The sequence below is a fragment of the Nyctibius grandis genome, chromosome 18, assembly GCF_013368605.1.
Source record: "Nyctibius grandis isolate bNycGra1 chromosome 18, bNycGra1.pri, whole genome shotgun sequence".
Lineage (NCBI taxonomy): Eukaryota > Metazoa > Chordata > Aves > Nyctibiiformes > Nyctibiidae > Nyctibius > Nyctibius grandis.
The window spans coordinates 1,715,459-1,733,742 of record NC_090675.1 but is presented as its reverse complement, the minus strand read 5'-3'; the positions used below and the strand labels follow the sequence as shown (position 1 = coordinate 1,733,742).

The 18,284-nt window shown below is 45.0% G+C and overlaps 1 protein-coding gene across 2 annotated transcripts in view; it reads right to left on the bottom strand.

The window, feature by feature from the left end:
* Nucleotides 1–29: 29 nt before the first annotated feature.
* The window catches only part of MYO1C (myosin IC), a 59,203-nt gene continuing 40,948 nt past the window's right edge, over nt 30–18,284 (bottom strand). For both annotated transcript variants that reach the window (XM_068415890.1, XM_068415889.1), the window contains exons 6-32: nt 17,988–18,167; nt 17,685–17,783; nt 17,337–17,450; nt 16,723–16,794; nt 16,308–16,427; nt 15,993–16,075; nt 15,180–15,285; nt 14,709–14,789; nt 14,225–14,316; nt 13,006–13,100; nt 12,751–12,797; nt 12,391–12,471; nt 12,108–12,213; nt 11,476–11,593; nt 11,143–11,256; nt 10,892–10,968; nt 10,654–10,722; nt 10,149–10,233; nt 9,780–9,939; nt 8,906–8,989; nt 7,220–7,313; nt 7,057–7,112; nt 5,268–5,403; nt 3,631–3,701; nt 3,106–3,203; nt 2,750–2,849; nt 30–1,711 (exon numbers count right to left, since the gene is read on the bottom strand). In XM_068415890.1, the coding sequence (XP_068271991.1) occupies nt 1,685–1,711; nt 2,750–2,849; nt 3,106–3,203; nt 3,631–3,701; nt 5,268–5,403; nt 7,057–7,112; nt 7,220–7,313; nt 8,906–8,989; nt 9,780–9,939; nt 10,149–10,233; nt 10,654–10,722; nt 10,892–10,968; nt 11,143–11,256; nt 11,476–11,593; nt 12,108–12,213; nt 12,391–12,471; nt 12,751–12,797; nt 13,006–13,100; nt 14,225–14,316; nt 14,709–14,789; nt 15,180–15,285; nt 15,993–16,075; nt 16,308–16,427; nt 16,723–16,794; nt 17,337–17,450; nt 17,685–17,783; nt 17,988–18,167 (2,565 nt within the window). In that variant the 3' untranslated portion in view covers nt 30–1,684. The remainder of the gene's footprint in view (nt 1,712–2,749; nt 2,850–3,105; nt 3,204–3,630; nt 3,702–5,267; nt 5,404–7,056; nt 7,113–7,219; nt 7,314–8,905; nt 8,990–9,779; nt 9,940–10,148; nt 10,234–10,653; nt 10,723–10,891; nt 10,969–11,142; nt 11,257–11,475; nt 11,594–12,107; nt 12,214–12,390; nt 12,472–12,750; nt 12,798–13,005; nt 13,101–14,224; nt 14,317–14,708; nt 14,790–15,179; nt 15,286–15,992; nt 16,076–16,307; nt 16,428–16,722; nt 16,795–17,336; nt 17,451–17,684; nt 17,784–17,987; nt 18,168–18,284) is intronic.

The window sequence follows — 18,284 nt, the reverse complement described above, 5'->3', positions numbered from 1 at the left end:
CAGTTTCTACAACAGAGACAAGGTGGTGGTTTTTGTTTTGTAAAAATTTATTGAGTGTAGTCTTGAAGAGGTTATATAATAGCGTATACAGCACTGTATAGTATATACACTCTGGCATATACGGTGGTGTGGTGTGTATGTACTACAGTGTATACAGCATTCCAGGCCTGGGCAGTGTTTGATAACTGAGTCATGTCAGAAACCAAAAAGTGGGAGACTGAGCCGGTTGTATGTGAGTGGCAACATGTTGGGTTATGGTTAATTCAGGGCTTACTGTAACTGTTGTTGCTACTGCATCAGGGTAGAGATGGACCATGAAGGATTTCTAAGGCAAGTGGAGTGCCAAATGCACTGTTTGAGGGCTGGAGCTTGGAAGCTGGAGGTGTGATTTGCCATCGGCAGGTATTTGACACAGCTGTCCACCCCGTAGCCATTGGGGTTGTTAAATGAAGGTGCTTAGCATTCACCTCTGTGAGGCGGTCTGAGCGCAGTCAGCGTGCCAGACGTGTCTCCCTTCTAGCCTTGGGTTAAACTGAAGTGACAGCTTGCTGAGCAAGGTGCTGCCATGCAAAGGAGCTGTCAGCTGTTGGTCACCATGCCAGCAGTGCTCAGCTAGCCCTCTCTTCCTCTTCCAGGCAGTGCTTAGAGGCTTTGAGAGTCATTGTGGAGCTTTATTGTGGGAACTCAAACTTCCAGTTATTGCTAAAAACAAGAGGAAAAGCAACTTTTTCTGACTGTGGCTCTGCGCTCTGAGGAGCGGTGTGGGGGATGGGGCAGTGGTGACTGCCAGACAGGTACAAGGTGGGAGGGGAAGCTCGTGCGTAGAGCCTGTGGCCAAGCACTACAGGTTTCATTTCCAGCCTAGAACGGCACAGGGCAGTGGTGACCTCTGCAGTTTGTGTTACTTGTTTTTTTGTTCGGATGTGTGGATATTAAAAAGTTCCTACAGTATAAAAATATCACTATAGAGCAAGAAATGGGACAGGTGACTTCAAAAAAAGGTAAGTCTGGATCCTGATCAGTGAAGAAGTTACATGATGGATTTCTCAGGTTAATTAATACCTTATAAGCTAAAAACAAAAAAAATTTCAAATCTAAACCATAAAAGTTTCCACATCATCTCCATTTCTTGTAGTGCATCTCTCATATTCAGCTATAAAGTATTTACAGGGTTTTACTCATTTACACAATATGGCTTTTAATATATTGTAACACATCAAAACCTCTCAGAGCAAAATTCTTCATAAAACATATAAAGTTTGGCATTTCATGGATTTGGCTGACGGAGCAGCAGAGTTACTTGTTTTCCGATTGTGCTTTTGCATGATGACAAGCACAAATTTTGGTTGTTTCCATCAGGACTTAAACTCTAATAGAGTCAGAGCTACCTCTCCCTCAAAGCCCAGCTGAACATGTTTCATGAGCCACGGTTTCACAGACATCGTGTTGGACCCATGCGTTTGCCACTAAGGTAAGGAAGAGAAGGCGTTGCTGTTGGAACCTTTGTATTAAGACAAGAAAGCAAGATGTATTTTGTGGTTTTCCAGAAAGTGCAGGTCTTTGGTAACAGTAAAGAGCAAAGCGAGGAAGGAGGGGGGAGTTTGCTGGGAATGATGTTCAGCCACTTCTCTAGGGTGCAGTCAGACTGATGGAGGAGAAGGTCCTGTTGCAGTGGCACGTTTTATCATCGAGAATTCAAACGAGGAGCAACCTGCAGGAGAAGGAGGACAAGCTAGAAAGTGTGTTGAAAACAAAGATGTCGCAACAGTTTTAGCTCCTAAACATCTTAAAGCGCACCAGACTGGGTTGCACAATTCAGTTATGTACAGTACGTAAAGTTTGCTCTACTCTGAAGTAACTGATGTTGGCCAGGCTTGGCAGGAACCAACAGATAGTGGCAATGCAGTAAGTTAGAGGAGTCCCCAGTGTTCTCACACCCCAGCTCCTCAGGGTCTATTAAACAAGGAGACTGTGTGTCGCTTAGGAAGGAGGAGCAAAACTGGAGAGGAAAAAAAAAAGTGTTCCTAGGGCTGGTTTGAAAAGGCTGGGGAAAAAACAGTGTTACGTGGTTGGCTGTTACTGATAGCAAATAAAGCAGCCTGATCCTCCTGTCAGCTTATGCAAATGTAATCCATAGGCATTCTGTACAGGACCAGACTCCTGTGGCAGTGCCACAGCTGTGGCTCCTCCAGGATGGAGTGTCTCCGTGAGGAGCACCGTGGCAGGGGTGAGCGCTGGTCTGAGGGCAGGCAGCAGGGCAGGGGAGCTCTTTCAGCTCTGTTGCTGGGAGGGGAGCGAGTGCAGTCTGAGTGTGTTCTGGATTTATTTCTGAACAACCTCTAGGCTGACAATGCATAAATCAGTCACATGACTATACCTGACTAGCAGGAAGAGTACAAACAATCTGAGAAAGGATTTTCTTTTTTTTTTTTCTTCCTGTGTTTCTAAATCCTCTTTCTAAAATTCTTACTTAGAGCAGAGTACAGCATTAAAACCTGAATCCTGGGGAGGGGGGCGAAGTGACTAACAGGACAATCACGTGCTGAGTGTGAGTAAGCCTGGCAGTCTCAGACTGCCGGGAGAGAAGTACCACGCACAGCTCCAAGTGGGGAAAGGGCTGGTAGCCCAGAGCAGCACATTCAGCAAGAAAGTCCCGTGGCACGTGTCCGTCTGCTGCCAGTACAGCTTAATGCCAGGCTCCGGGTTTGGATCCTCTGTAAGTGAACAGCCCTTTGTTGCTGGCACTCACCACGGTTAGATGGCCGTTCTTGGCTTTGGCTATGAGCAGTTCCGACCCCGATATGAAGTCAATGATGCCTTCTTTGCCTTGCCCAACTGTAAATTTTATGCTGCAAAGAAAAAGAGGCAAGAATAGATTTGATGAGCATTTGTGACCTTTCCGGTAGGTTTGTTTTACCCTTTTCCTGTGTTAGCTGCGATAGATCTGCTTGTTCAAGGAACTGGAGCCTTAGCTAAGATGGATTGGGTACGTTTTGATGTCGTAGGGGTGTGTTTCTGCAGCCCTGTAATGCTGACGCAGAGCTCTCTTCAGAACCAACATGAGGAAATCAAGGCAGCTCCTGAGAGGGGCTCGGCTTCACTCACCTGCCCTGGTTGATGTTGACATGGTTGACTTTCTCTGCCTGCATGGCTGTTTTTGTTAGTGTCTCGATCACATGGTCACTTTGAAGTACAACATCTCCCTGCGAGGGAAGAGAGACAGTGGTTAAGGGTCATGGCTGTACAGTAGATAGCAGAATGATGATGCTGTAATTAACAGGGACAGAACTACCTCCCTAGATTAGCATGGAAAAACCTGGTGGAGATCTTTGGGGTCTCTGTTGTGTGTCACACTGTGCTGACAGTTAATTTATTTACAAGGTATCAGTAATGGGGGCCAGGGACAGCACCAGTCCTGGTGGTGATGGTGTCACTGGTGAGCCCCATCTGTCAGCACAAATAAACAGAAGTGAAATGCTTGGAGCTGGCACAAAGTTACAGATGGGGCCGCTCACCCATACATGTCACCATGTGTGCTCCACCCACCCCCCCCAGTTGGATCTTCTGCTCTTTGTGCCTTTCAGACTTTTTCTAGAAGTGTTTGGAGAAGTGATGGATGAGTCCCAATACCTTCTGTTTGTTATCCTCACAGTGCACGTGCAGCACAAACAAGTTATCACTCAGGCTGCTCACGGAGATGCCTGCAACAGAGACTGGCCATTAGACACCCAACACGACTCTGCTGGGATTCTTGCATGTGTTTCAGAACCTCTCCCAGGAACGCAACAACTGCTGTTCTCCTGCCAAGAAACCTGACAGCTGAGAAGCTGCACGGACGCACTGCACTAACATGGCAGCGGAGAGGCTGAAGAGGCTGCAAGGGGACAGACAATCAGCTATAACCATGCTCTTTAAGATGGAAAAGAAACTTCCAGATGCCTCTGTCCCTCAGAAGCAGGAAGAATGCCTGTTTGCATGCTGTCATGGCCTTCAGGGACTTGACCAAGAGCTGCTTTGGCCAGTTAAGGGACCTATGACCAAAACTTCACTTTTCAGCACCCCCTGGACAGATACTTCATTCCAGCTCTGTAGGTGGACGAGTGATGTAATTACTGGGGTACTAAGAGGGAGAGGGACAGTTGGAACAACGTTGTCTTCCCCTGACTCTTACCCAGTGGTGGCAAAGGCCAGAGCTGCTGTAGGAGCTTGGCTCCAGCAAGGTACCAGTGCTGGAAATTCCTTGCTGGCCCTGCAGCCAGGCTTGGGGGCTGGCCCAACCCACACCCACTTGCTGCTGTACTGGTCATTGCAGCTGCCAGCCTGGGCTGCTGCAGTGTCTCGTTGTGCTGCACTGTGACCCGCTCAGGCTCCGACTGCCGCACTCTGCTCAGCCTGGCAGCAGTGCCCGCTGCCCAGGCGGTATGCGAGAGGCTGAGCCGCTGCCACGAGTTGCTCATGTTTGCTAAAATGAAAAAAAATCCTCTCCCTGGGGCAGGTGGGCAGGGATCAGAGTTAGGGAGCCCTGTGCTGTGTTTCAGGAGCGTCTATATATTCGTAGTTTATTTTTGGACTTTAATATCTTGACACTAGGTACAAACTGGATTGGCTGTTTGAATGGAGCTAGCCCAACCCTAGCAGAGATCCACATACAGCTCTGCCATAATAGCATCTTACAGGAGTCACAGAACCCCAAATTAGTGTTGCCCTTGGAAACCACTTCAAAGGGTGACAGTTACCAATGCAGCAGAGCTGACGGCTGCATCAGGCTGACGTTGAAATGATTAGCACCAAAATGGGCTGTAAAGAGGAATTGTAGCCAAGCTGGGAGCGGGAGCTGAGGCAGACAAAGCCAAGTAATGACCACACTGCACCAGACTCAGCAGTTCTCTCTGACCAAGTTCCCCTCTAAAAGTGTCAAGTCTGTGTCAAATATTTAGAGGCTGAAAGCCGGAGCAGGGTCCCAGGCAGCTGCTGTGTAAAAATGGCGCAACTCCCCTGCGGTAGAGACGTGCAGTTGGGAAATGATTTCGGAGAGGGCTTGGGGGAGATGAATTGAGTAATTTTTGTGACATTTTATGGAGTTTAATTTTAGAAAAACTCAGTTTCAAGATATTACAGATTTAAAATACTTGTCAGTATCAGATAATTCCATTCTGGTCCAGGACAAAGACAAACTGGTTATTTTATCATTACTTATTTAACTGTAGCCAAGGTGAAGTCTGACTGCAGTCAAGTGAGCCAAACCCCCCTCACGTTACCCTCCTCACCTGTCAGATTGGCATGGTTGATCCGTTGTTTGATTTTGGATTCTTCAATGATGAAGACTGCGTTCTGGGTAAGCAGCAGCTGCCGTGCTCTTGCTTTGTATCCCCTCCGGTCGTACTTGGTCACAGGAACTGCGTACTGAAATACGTGTTAACAGTGCTATAAATGTAACTGCCAGCTCCCTGCCCTCTAGCCTCGAAAGCCCGCAGGAGGGACTGACCAGGGACAGGTAAACTGGGAACGGAGACAATTCTTTTGAGTCCCATTCTCAGTTCTGCCCCAGCCTTGTTGACCTAGAGGAGTTCTGAACAATAACTTGATGCCTACAGCTGTCTGACTGCGGCCTTCAAAAATCCAGGTTTCGTTTCAGTCTGTGTAGGTTTCTCCTTTCCTCTCCAGCCAGGCCAGCTGCAGCCCTTCCCGTTCTTAACTGACATAATTAGGGGGACCAGTGGCTGTGGTCTACCTTGACCTTAGCAGGGCGTTTCACACAGTTTCCCATGACATCCTCGTGAGCAAACTCAGGAAGTGTGAGGTAGAAGAACAGACAGTGAGATGGAGTAAGAACTGGCTACACAACAGAGCCCAAAGGGTGGTAATCGATGGTGCCAAGTCCAGCTGGAGCCCTGGAACTAGTGGAGTCCCCCAAGGATCAGTGCTGGGTCCAGTCCTGTTCAACATCTTCATCAACGACCTTGATGAAGGGACAGTGTCTTCTCAGCAAGTTTGCTGATGATGCAAAGCTGGGAGGTTTGGGTGATACACCTGAAGGCCACGCAGCCATTCAGCGTGATTTGGACAGACTGGAGAGCTGGGCAAAGAGGAACCTAATGAGGTTCAACAAGGATAAGTGCAGAGTCCTGCACCTGGGAAGGAGTAATAAAATGCACCAGTCCAGGTGAGGAGGCGATCTGCTAGAGAGCAGCTCCATGAGAAGGACCTTGGAGTCCTGGTGGACAACAAGTTACCCATGGGACAGCGATGTGCCCTTGGGGCCAAGAAGGCCCATGGTGTCCTGGGGTGCATTAAGAAGAGTGTGTCCAGCAGATCGAGGGAGGTCCTCCTCCCCCTCTACTCTCCCCTGGTGAGACCTCACCTGGAGTATTGCGTTCAGTTCTGGGCTCCCCAGTTCAAGAGGGACAGAGATCTACAGAAGAGAGTCCAACAGAGGGCTACGAGGATGATGAAGGGACTGGAACACCTGCCTTGTGAGGAAAGGTTGAGAGACCTGGGGCTTTTGAGTCTGGAGAAGAGAAGACTGAGAGGGGATCTGATTGATGTGTATAAATAGATGAGGGCTGGGTGTCAAGAGGAAAGGGGCAACCTCTTGTCACTTGTGCCCTGCGATAGGCCAAGGGGCAATGGATGCAAGCTGGAGCAGAGGAAGTTCAACCTCAACATGAGGAAGAACTTCTTTACCGTAAGGGTTACAGAGCACTGGCACAGGCTCCCCAGAGAGGTTGTGGAGTCTCCTTCTCTGGAGACTTTCAAGCCCCATCTGGATGCGTTCCTGTGTAACCTGCCATAGATTGGTCCTGCTCTGGCAGGGGGGTTGGACTCGATGATCTCCAGAGGTCCCTTCCAACCCCTCACATTCTATGATTATTAAACTTGCCCAAATCTCCAAATCCTATTCCTGAGCCATCAGCTCTTCCCACAGACTATCTTCTAAGGTATTACGAGCTTAATATCATGTAAAATTCTTGCTGTATTTTCTTCACAAATCTAATTTCTGATATTCTGCTGAATAACTCTAGAAGCTTGACAAAAGTATTAAGACACATATCTCACCTTAATTGCTTCATTTTCTAAAGCTTTAAGGACTTTGGCACTTATGTCTTCATTACCTATATGAAAACCAAAGAGGTTTGGGTCAGAAAGAAATTTCTAGAAGGAAAGAGCAGATTAGCCCCCCCCTTCCTTCTTCCTGTTAAACTTTGCAACACCTACTCACCAAGTCGAGTGCTGATGAAGAGTCGAGGAACGCTCTGAGGGTAATTGTCTTTTTTACCTTTAAAAATCTCACTGGCAATTACTTTTTGTTCCAACTGCAAGGACACAAGATGTATATTCTTGTTTAGTATAAAATTTCTCCTTAATAAAAAGATAAATTTGTCTTAAAAGAGATGTTCCCTTTTTGGTTTTGTTTTTTAGCAGTCATCATCTAGTTCTGACCTCCTGCATCACACTAGTCACAAAATTACCCAAAATGTTCCAGACATCCCTTACCCTATCCCTAGGGTAGAAAAGAAGCTCCTTTTATCCCCACCCCCCACTCTCTAAAGTATGCATCATACTTCTGGTTTGAATTTATCTGGACATGGCATCTAGTCCCTGGATTTTGATAGTGCCCATGTCTCAAATGTCTCAGAATTCTCCCGCTGCAGGGATTCTCTTCTCCTCTTCCTCCTCAAGCTAAACCATCCCTTCTCCTGCTCTACCCCAAATGGCTTTTTTAATTTTTCAGATTATTTATTCTCCCCCCACAAAGCCTTTCAGCTAGTCAACATCTTTACTTGAAGTACTGACAAAAAGGTTATGTTCTTCTAGCACCGTGTAACACATTAATTGCAGCTCTCTGATCTACCCCCTCTTCTTTACTGGATCCTCTGACAAGTTAGCTACCACCTTGCTGGTCCTGGTCAGCTGACTGGGCACCACAAACGTTTGGTCCCTCTCACAGGGGCAGTATTCCTGGACACGGTCAACCCACACTGTAAATACAACCTGTGCTCTTAGCAGTGAATGAGGAAACAGGTAAAAATGTGGATAAAAAATATTATTAGTGAGTCTGGTTTGCTGAGGAAAAGAAAAGCGTTCTGCCGAGTTTCCACCTCCAGCTCGGTAATGGCTGCTATTAATCCTGTGTCCTTAATCACAGGCTCAGCCACTAACTAATCTACAGCATTTCACTACATGTGCTTAATACTTTGCAGGCCTTCCTAAGCAGTGTCATATACTCTGCAATGAAAAAAAAAAGCTTCAAGACAACTCTTACTATCATCTCGTAACAGTTACATCTGAACTGTTTAATGATTACATTTCCTATTATAGCCCTTTGCTGAGCTTTTTTTAATATAAAAAGATAAAAATAAAAAAAAAAATTCCCTCCCCCTACCTTTCCATGACTAAGAGGGATCATTTTTATTATTTTTAGCTAAACCAGCAGCTGTTCATGTAACTCCTCTGTTTGGAAAATGACTCGTTTTGTGTCTGCAGAGTTCTCGCTCTCTACATGGTACAAGCAGAATAATGCAGCTTCTCACATTCTTCTCTCATGGGAAAAACAACAGGACCTTTCAGTATAGAAATTATATAGGGGCATGGATATACAACACTGGTTAAATAATATGTATTGAAGTATGTATATAATAGGGTTTTTTTTATGCACATTCTAGTCTTTTAGTTTTTTGACTCTAAACTAAAAAAAATCACAATATTCTTGTGGAACTGACTGCAGTCATTCACGAGCTCCTCCACCTCACCACTGCTTCCATGCCTCCCTCTGTACCTGTAACCCTTGTCCCTCCCCTCCAGCTACTCCCCTCCTTCATTTCTTACAATAAATAACGCTGAGAACCCCCTCCCGTTCTCGGGAATGTCAGCAGAGTGTGTGAAATGATGTGAAGTCGTCTCCTACCTGCTGCTTCCACTCGGGGCTGATCCTCTTGCAGTAGGTCCAGACCATGTTCTGCATACAGAGCTGGCGCAGGAGCTGGGATGCCTGAAGAAGAAATCACACAGGGACTGAACATAGCTCAAAATTACTGACAAACCAATTCACACAGTGAAGAAAGATGAGAAGCAACTGCAGAAAATGCATTGCTGAAATAAAATACTGTTTCATTACTGAGAGTCGCTTTTAAAATTAAATAACAGGAAGTTTATTTGCCACCTTTCTAAGCGAGTTTGACGTGCAACATTCTCCCCTTGCTTTAGAATGGAGAATGAACAGCAGAAGCACTCCCCACTGCTCCACCCACCCCTGCTCCCAGCTGTCCCTCCAGTCCAAACAAACCAGGACCTTCTGCAATATTTCCTTTTGAGCAGATACAAACCCAATTCTGCCAGATGCAGAATAATAACGGCAATAGAGGAAGTTTAATATGTTCTTCACAGGCAACCACAGTGTCATTGCAGCCAGTTTAACTGTCCAGAGGGAACTTAATTTGTTCAGAGATAAAAGGGAAGAAAATTTCAGAAACTGATGAGAAACCCAGTAGAAAATGGTGTTGCAACAGCACCACGCTCTCAAGCACTTTCACTACTCTAGCTCTAATAATTTTACAGATATGCTAATTACACCCATGTGATGATGTTTGGATTAATTCTACTAGTACAGATGCTAACGCAATGTGGGACTTGAGCGAGAACCTGGTTTGTTCTCTGATAGCAGGAGGGTCCCCTCAGTGGGGGACCATGGTGGCCCTTTGGTGGCCCATGGTCTTCAGTACTGCCCTTAGGCTCCTCCACCCTGCCTGTCATTCACCCGAGCCCGCTGCAGCTGTGCCTACCTCAGTGAGCGATGGAGGAGGAGTTGGCCATGACTTGTCCAAAACATTTTTTGGTAAATTACGCTTGAGGTTCTTCAGGAAGGAGAAGCGGATGTAGTCGAGGAAATACTCATTCTCTGGGCAGCGAGGGTGGTTCCGGTAAATAAAACCTTTAATGAACCTGAGGAAAAAGAAAATTTTATTAGAAAATTAGAAAAGTGATCAAAATTAGTGATGTTTAGAGGTCTCTTCCAATCCAACCATTTTCTGGGCTTTATTTAATAGTTGTAATTTATTAAAAAACCCTCATACTGTAGTGATGAGAAGTTATTCTTATCATGTTATTGTCCAGAAGTACCCATGGGACGGTTCGGGTTACTCTTTACATACCTTCTGATAGTCTCGACTGCCCACTTCCTCTTGGCAGCTTTTCGGCGTCCCAAGGTTCCCCGCCACCAGGACTGGATAGCTATTGCTAAATATAACACAGAGATTTGGCACTAATGAGCTCCTTCCTACCAATATTGACTCCATACAGAACTGGCAACAAAGAGTGCTCGAGAAAACCTGCTCTGGAAATACACAGCCTTCAACGTGGCATATGGGAAAGAATATAATTTAAATTCTTAACAGTATGATACAACGGATAAATGTCAATAAAAAGCCCGGGCAGATGGGAACTGCTGTGCAACCATGAGTTAAGGCTACTTCTCTTGCTCAGAGTCTCACAGACTAAAGGTGGAAGGACTGGGTACCACAACCTCATCTTCCCTTCTACTTCCAGCAAGGGTTTGGGAATGTTCCTTCTTGTACATCAAACTCAAGTCAGCTCCGACAACAGTGGCCACTTCAAACCGTGCCATCACCCAGCACTGCAGCTTCCCCCCTCTCATACCTGAGTGTTTCATGTGCAGGAATTTCTTTCGATGGTAGAAACCTCTCCATGTGGCCTGCATTTTTGCTGCTGAAATTGCAGGAAAGACAGCAATTGGATATTGTGGCCAAGCACATTTTGATACAAAAAGGCTCAACTTTTTAAACAAAAATCCCTCCCTGAACAAACAGCAAAAAAAAATAAATCAGAAAACAGAGAGCTAACTGTCCATGAGGCTACTGCAGCATGTGTGACTCACCCAGACTCTGCTTCCTCACTTCCAGAGCATCTTCTGTTGCAAACAACGTCTTGGGAAAGCGGATAAAGATCTTTGTTCTAGAAATAGAAATGCAGAATGATGTTTAACATGCTGGAGAAGTTTGCTTCCTGCCTTTAGCATCCCCTTTGGGATCTCTTCCTCACCCAGTAGATAAAGAGGCCTTATATAAAAGCAATGACATGGGTGCCCAATGATTCATAATCTTAAATTAAGAAAACAGAAGAACTAACCGTCCCATTTTGTATTCTTCCTGTTTGTAGCCAAGATGCTTCACCAGCACAGCCACCCCGTCGTGGGGCCGGCCGGTCCACGTAGGCCATGTTTCTGGACACAGTGATTTGTACCTGTAAATTGACAGCAGAAGAAAGCTGAGGGAGAGAAGTCCAGTCCGAACGGGGCAATGGGAAGGGAGAGAGGCCACACTTCTCGCTCCCTTGAGAAAATAAGTCTTTCAGGGTAAGGGCTGCTGCTGCTGTTCAGAACAGCTCACCAGCCTCAACATCTGGGGGACCCAGACCAGGGGGAAGGAGCAGCAGGGGGAGAGCAGTCCAAGGTCATCCTACCTCTGCAGGAAAACTTCATATTTTCTTCGATATGCAAACCCAGCTCTGCGCACTCGGAGGTTCTCCATCAGCCCTAGGTATTTCACTTGATGTCGGATTAGAACTTCATTAAATTGATCTTGAGAGAGCATGAAAATAGAGAAACATGATTAATGTGTAGCTGTCCCTTCATCTGGAGAAGGGGAATGCTCAGGTCTTGGTTATATCTTCCACAGTTATCTTTAACCTCTAATCCATCCTCACGGTGCAAGTCCCACACAACTAACTTGGTGTCTCCTGTCTTCCCGTGCCCCCTTTTAATATACACTTATGTTTAGTTCCAAAAAGAAGTTCTCCTTTAGCATGTTCTATGCATACAGGAGGAAAAAATGCAGGAGAATAAAGGTCATTAAAAGGAAGTTACACAGGTTCAAATATGACCCCACTCCATCCAAGACCAGTGCTCCCATTCTGATTCCTGGCTGGTACTGCCACCAACTCCCTCCAAGCTCTGGCACAGACCCAAAATGAAAAAAATCTCGCATGACTTCTTCATTTGAGCTCCTTTCTGTGCCTCACTGCCTGCGATCTAGTGGTCTATATATAGCTGTCGTAGCAAAAAAAAAAAAGAGGAAGAGTGACCAGGGTCATACCAGCCTGTTTAGCGTCGTTAGGTTTAATGCAACGAATGTAGGAGGGTTCTTTGGACATCAGGATTTCCATGAGTTTGGAGAGGCTGTTTTTAAACTGAGTTGCTGCCTAGGAGAAAAGAAAGAAAACTCGGTCTGAAGCGATGACTTACAGCTGGTACGTGTGACTGCAGAACAAACCTCAGCTTCACACGTAAGAGGCTTGCGTCCGGATTACCGTGTCAGACAGGACATGGCTTTAAAAAGAGGAAACAGTCCCGCTTCCACCCGGCGCTGGTGTTCTTACCGTTTCAGGTCTCTTTTTGTCTGTCAGCTCCGTCCTGTCAAAACACTGATTTACGATAGGATTCTCAGAGTTGCACATGGCCTGCAGAGAGAGACATTTTCAGAGATAAAGTCCAGAGTATTCTTCAGAGAACTAGCCAAGAAACACAGATTAAAACTGTTTGTTGGGGTTTTTTAATTTGTTTTGCTTTTTAATAATAAAATCAACTTTAGGCACCTCGATTTGTCTTTTCATAGCGCAGCCCTATGGACATGCATTCTCCAGGTGGGAGTCTAGGGGAATCTTTCCCCTCAGGTGACACCCCATTTTAAACCCGACTCCTTCTGCTCAATATTGGCAATGTCCTCTAGCCACACTCACCTCCTTCAGGTTCCGAAAGAGAAGGTCATTGTTTTTATCTAGAAAACCTGGAAGAAAAAGAAACCGCTCAGGCTGCCACCGCCGTTCCACAGGAACTTCACAACAAGGCAGGGACTGGAGATGGGAAATTAATCTGGCTAATATTCTGTGTCCAGATTTTTCTTTACTATATAGTGAAGCTGGTTTAATTCAAAGAGCAGAGGATGGGAGGAGGAGAAAAGAGTGAGAGACAGCAGAGACGATGCACACGCTTACCTGCAACGCTGTAGGTGACGTCTCCAGCATAGTGTGAGAGCCGAAACTCCTCCCGCCCCAGGGACTTGCGAGTCTTTTGGTCAGCAAGCTTGTGCCTGGTGAGAAAGCAGAGAAGCTTCATGAGAAACAAACACTTGCTTCATGGGGGGATTCACTTCAAAAAAGCACTACGGCATTTGATCCCAGAGTGGGAGTATGTGAACACAGAAGGGGGGGCAAGGAATAAATCTGACTTGCTGATTTTCGAGACCAAAAGTACATAAAGGGCTATCAACCAGCAAATCACTGAAATGCCCTAAAATGCATTTCTGTTTATTTCAAATGGATGAACTTTCAGCTTCCTGGCGAGGCTGCAGAGGGGTTCTGTGTGCACATGAAATTAGAGTAAAGGCAGCAGGCAAGAGGGCAGCGAGGATGCTGGCAGCAGGCTGGCATAGTCACGAGATGCTGCTCAGATCCTGCTCTCAGCATAAGCAGAACATTCAAGCAAGAATAGAAAGACATTTGCAGTTCCAAAACTGAAGTGAACAATCTGAAAGGTGAAACGTGGCATTCACACCCATTGAACTGGCGTGGCGGCAATATGGATAGGTTACCGAAGCCAAAGGAGGACATCAGTATCGTGTGGGCAGCACGATAGGTGAGTTAGTGCAATAGAAACCCCTCAATTTCAAAAGCACTAACGCTGCTTCAATCACTCTAATGCACAAACACCTCTGAACACTATTTTTACCAGTAAAATTCTGCTCCATGTTCTAATTATTCCTAGGTCCGACTTGGGTCATCACTGCTGGGGAACGATCTGGCCCAATACTCCACACCAGAGAGTTTGTCACACCTGAAGTACTGGGCCAGATCTTGGAAGAGCCAAGAAGCTGCAAGCCTGCAAATTCCTCGGGCGTGAGCAGTAGGATGCCAGGAAGAGATCAGTGAAGAGGCAAGTCCGTAGCAAGAGTTTTGTGGCTCCTACTGTATTCTGAAGCGTTGTCTTGACAGGAGCAAGGCAGTTAGTCCTGACAACTTATTCTGTATTATCTCAACTCACAACCTGATCTTGCAAAAGAAAACACGATCATCTTTTATGTGGGACCCAGTGTACCTAGGATGCTACTGCCACACACACACTGAGTTATGTTATCTAGGACTGATTAAAGCCCTAGGCTCTATCACACGCTTGGATCCTACCAGTATAGCTGCCCGCAGCTATGTGAACACTCACGTGACAAAATGAGGGTGGTTCTTCACAGTTTCCTCCAGTTTCTCCAAGAACGTTGTATCTGTGGCATCCCCAGGTCTCAGACACTCTTCATCCTACAAACACACACGTTCTAGTGCTCATTTCTTTCTGTGCTTGTCAGTGTACAGGCCAGCTCTAATTCTGTCTCACTGAAACGTGGTGCCAGTTTGACCCTTTGGCCTTTTCATAGGTAGGTCAGCTCCACTTCAACAAGCGAAGAATTGTTGAGCTGAAAAGGAAAACACTTTCCTCCTTCCAGACTGCCTGGATTGGAAGGTTCTTTCCCAAGAGCAGATGGAGGCGATACAATACGACTTTTAATGGTGTCACTGTTCAGTGTATCGTTGCTCATCCCTCCTGCTCAAGCAGTCCTAACATAAGCTTAAACTGTTTTTTCTGTGTTCTTCCCCTTGTTTTCCACTACACTGCCCCAAATTTTTCATTTAAAATGGTGTTATCAACTCACCAGGATAGAAATGATGCCTTTGAATTTCTCTTCCACCAAATCACAGATTATTTTGTTATTGAAATACTGAACTGGTTCCCACTACAAAGACAAGAAATCACACTTGCATGAACACAATTCTAGACTGGAAAAAAAACAGGAAAATTTCAGAACATTTCAGGCAGCACCTTATTTAAATAATCTTTCTGTCAAATTTGGAACAAAGCTTTTTCACTCATCAAACTTGTTTTCTTTACATTCCCTTTAAAGAACAATTTTTTTAATCAGAGTGGAAGATTGGCATGGCATTACTTACTTCTACCTGTTTCACACAGAGTTACCAAAGTGTTTCGAAAAGAAAGGAAAAAGGAAAGTTCTTTAATTCATTTACTTTGCAGACCATTATTAGCAGCTCCTTTTCTAATCATCTGCCCTCTGGCCTGCAGGAGCTGCCACAAAGGAGGTAGTGGAAGTGATGATAGTGGCTCTTACCGCTATGCCTTCTGACTCGTATTCCTCTTGTTCTGACTTTAACGTGAGCTCTATGAAGAGCTGCTGCAATTTTTCATTACAATAATTAATACAAAATTGCTCAAAGCTGCAAACAAAAATCAGAAAAATAATCACTAACACTGTACCACAAGTAAAAGAAGCTATAATCAGTGGGCAGCAGCATCAATGTGTGTCTGTGTACGTCAAGAGAAATAGAAGAGATTTTGTGAAATGTTTATTTACTGAATGTATAAACGTAGTAAGTTTAGTGAATCTCATGAAAGAGTTCCAGAAGGAGGGAAAAATGGGCACGAAGGGTTGAACACAGAGGAACACAAAAACTTTTAAGGGTGGCCCAATAATACTGCAAATTTGAGAGTCTTTGTTCATTGCTATCTGCCAGAGCCAGGTTCCAGACTCTGGCACAGTCCCACACACTGTTTCGTAGCTGTGTTTTCCTGTTCACACCACCACGGCAAGATGCCACAACAGCCACCACTGTGCCAGAGAGCTGGACAAAGGCTCAGTTCAAGCTATCGCATGATATGCCCCAAAAAGGCAACAGTCTCTTTAAAATACCAGGAACATTAACAGCTGTAAATGCTAAGTATTAGCTGGATGCCGCAAGTGTTAGAAGCCCTGCGAGTATCAGTTATTCAACTGATTTCCTGAAGTTTAAACATCATCTCTTTCTCTCTTACTAAGAGAACCAGAGATGGAATAATGCCTTTTTCCAGAATGGAGAGAAAACACTATAATGAATGAAGTCATGCAGAGTTTCCTCAAAACTCAGAGACATCGACTGAAACAAACCTGTTGTGCTGGAAAATCTCAAATCCATAGATATCAAGCAATCCTATAACTGTTGTACTCCTCCAGCCTGGAAACTCTCCTTCCTGCAATAGGGCAAAAAATAAATGTTAATATGTACTCACAGCTATGATCCATGGCAGGATCTTACCCATTTAGTTACAGCATTTACTCCTTATCCCTCTTCTGAACGGAAAACAAATTAATTTAGAAATCACTGTACAGCATGGAACTTGCCATTTCTCTGCTTTGCAGCTAAAAGATTTGAAACTTCCTCCCACGCTTGGTTAGATATCAACAAACAGAAGGTTCACTTACATTGTAAGCAAGAGACTTGTTAACCTTGTTCACCAGCCAGGAGAAAGTGCGTCCGTATATTGCCTTAGCAAGCGCATCCCTTGCGTAGGCTGCCTGCTCCAGGTTCAGAGGACTGATCAGCTGCGTGCAGAAGGAGAAAAAGAGCCATTCAACAGCCGTTCCACGGAGGGATTAGGTTTCCCTAGTTCATTGTTAATAAACAGCCACTCAACGGCATCCTGCCTGGGCTCAGCTCACAGCACTGTCTCCCAGCTGTACAGGCTGGAAGTCACCATTAGGTTGTGGGACTCCTGCCCTGACAACCTCCTTTGACAAGTGAGAAGTGAACTCTTTGCTTCTGGTAAGAAAGCTGAGGGTGTATCACTCGCTTGATTTAATTCCATGTGCCTCCCAGGTCCCCAGTTCATGTTCTTACCTCTTCCCCTTTTGCTATGATCTTCTTGTGGATCAGTGCGTCTCGAAGCACAGAGCCGTCAACTGCTAGAAGCTGCAAAGCAGTAGAATATTAAATTCATTTATGAAGCAGTACGTTCAATTTATCAGTGACAGTTTTAAGACATCAGGAAGGCTACTCCTCAAAGTACAGTCCACTGAAACAACCCTCTATTTTCCCATTCACACTGTAAGACTTCTTGCAAGGTCAATCCTTCGCTCTACTCCCACACACCACCTCCTTTCTGGCAGTGATACGACCTAACAAATAAATTGGCTTGATTGTTCTGGCCCAAAGAACTGTCTAAGCAAAGCCACAAGGGTTGTTCTTTCTTTAAAACTCTTCTCCAGAGTAGGTCTATTCCCATCCCACTGCCTGAAGGCGAAAACCTCAAGTCAGTGGTGGACGAAGTGGCAAATAGAGGAGTTGTCAATTAAAGGGTTTTGACGTTAACATTTGCATTTTATTTAGGTCAAATAAAAGTAAATTTATGAAAACTTCTAAATCATATTCTAAAATGATACCATGCTACCAAGTTCAAAATAAGAAATCTCTCTAATTCAGCTTTAATGTAATACCTAACTGGTGATACTCACCCTAGCCAGGTATTTGATCTGATTCTCCGTAGTGACCTGAGCATTCCCTTGCTCATCAGCAGCAAACTGCACGTTCCCCAGGTGCAGAACGCTAGCCACAATGCTCAGCAAATCCTAGGATGGAAGCAAGAGGCAGAAACCAGGATGATGAAATGAATGCTCAGTGAGAAAAGGCAGTGAGATTTTTGTGTTAATTAACACTTTATAAGAACATTTTGTATTTTTTTTTCAGGATTTTTGCAGAGAGTACATTCATTCTGACGGCTGCCTTTGGTCAGAAATGACAAATCAAAGCAGAAAAATTCCTGAAGAGTAGGAAAACCAGCTGTGCTGTTAAACGTGTCTTACCTCCACCTCGTTGTCATTGAAGCTTATAATGGACAGGGCTCTTCGCACAGTCTTCCAATCATTTTTATCATTTATGGAACTGACTCTTGCACAGTGACCCTAAAAAGACACAGTTTGATATAAATAAGCAAATAATTGTCACAGATATATTAACTCATGCTCAGTGCAATTCTGCCGTGTTTCTTTTCATAGCAACCATCTCAGTGTTATTTTTTAAGTGAGGGAAGGAAACTACAAAGTCAACTGAGCATATATTGGTCCTATATTATAACAATATTATAAAAATTACTAGTTCATGCACACCTTTACTAAATAGTGGTACTGTTGTGGGCTCTTCTCGAGGCCCAGCCTTTGCAGTAAGTCCTCTTCTCCTCCTTCTAGCAGCTGGTAGAAAATGTGGAAGTTCCTCTCTCCGTGATTCTGGTGCACAACTCGGGATTTCTCCAGGAGGTAGTTCAAGATGTGGCCCCCGACAGGAGCCCCCTAAATCAAACCAGATACATTGAAATAATTCATCAACATACAGGAAAATATTTCTGCTTCGTGGTGGTCTATTCAAAGACAAATACGATACAAAATGAAAATTTGTCTGTCGTTTTG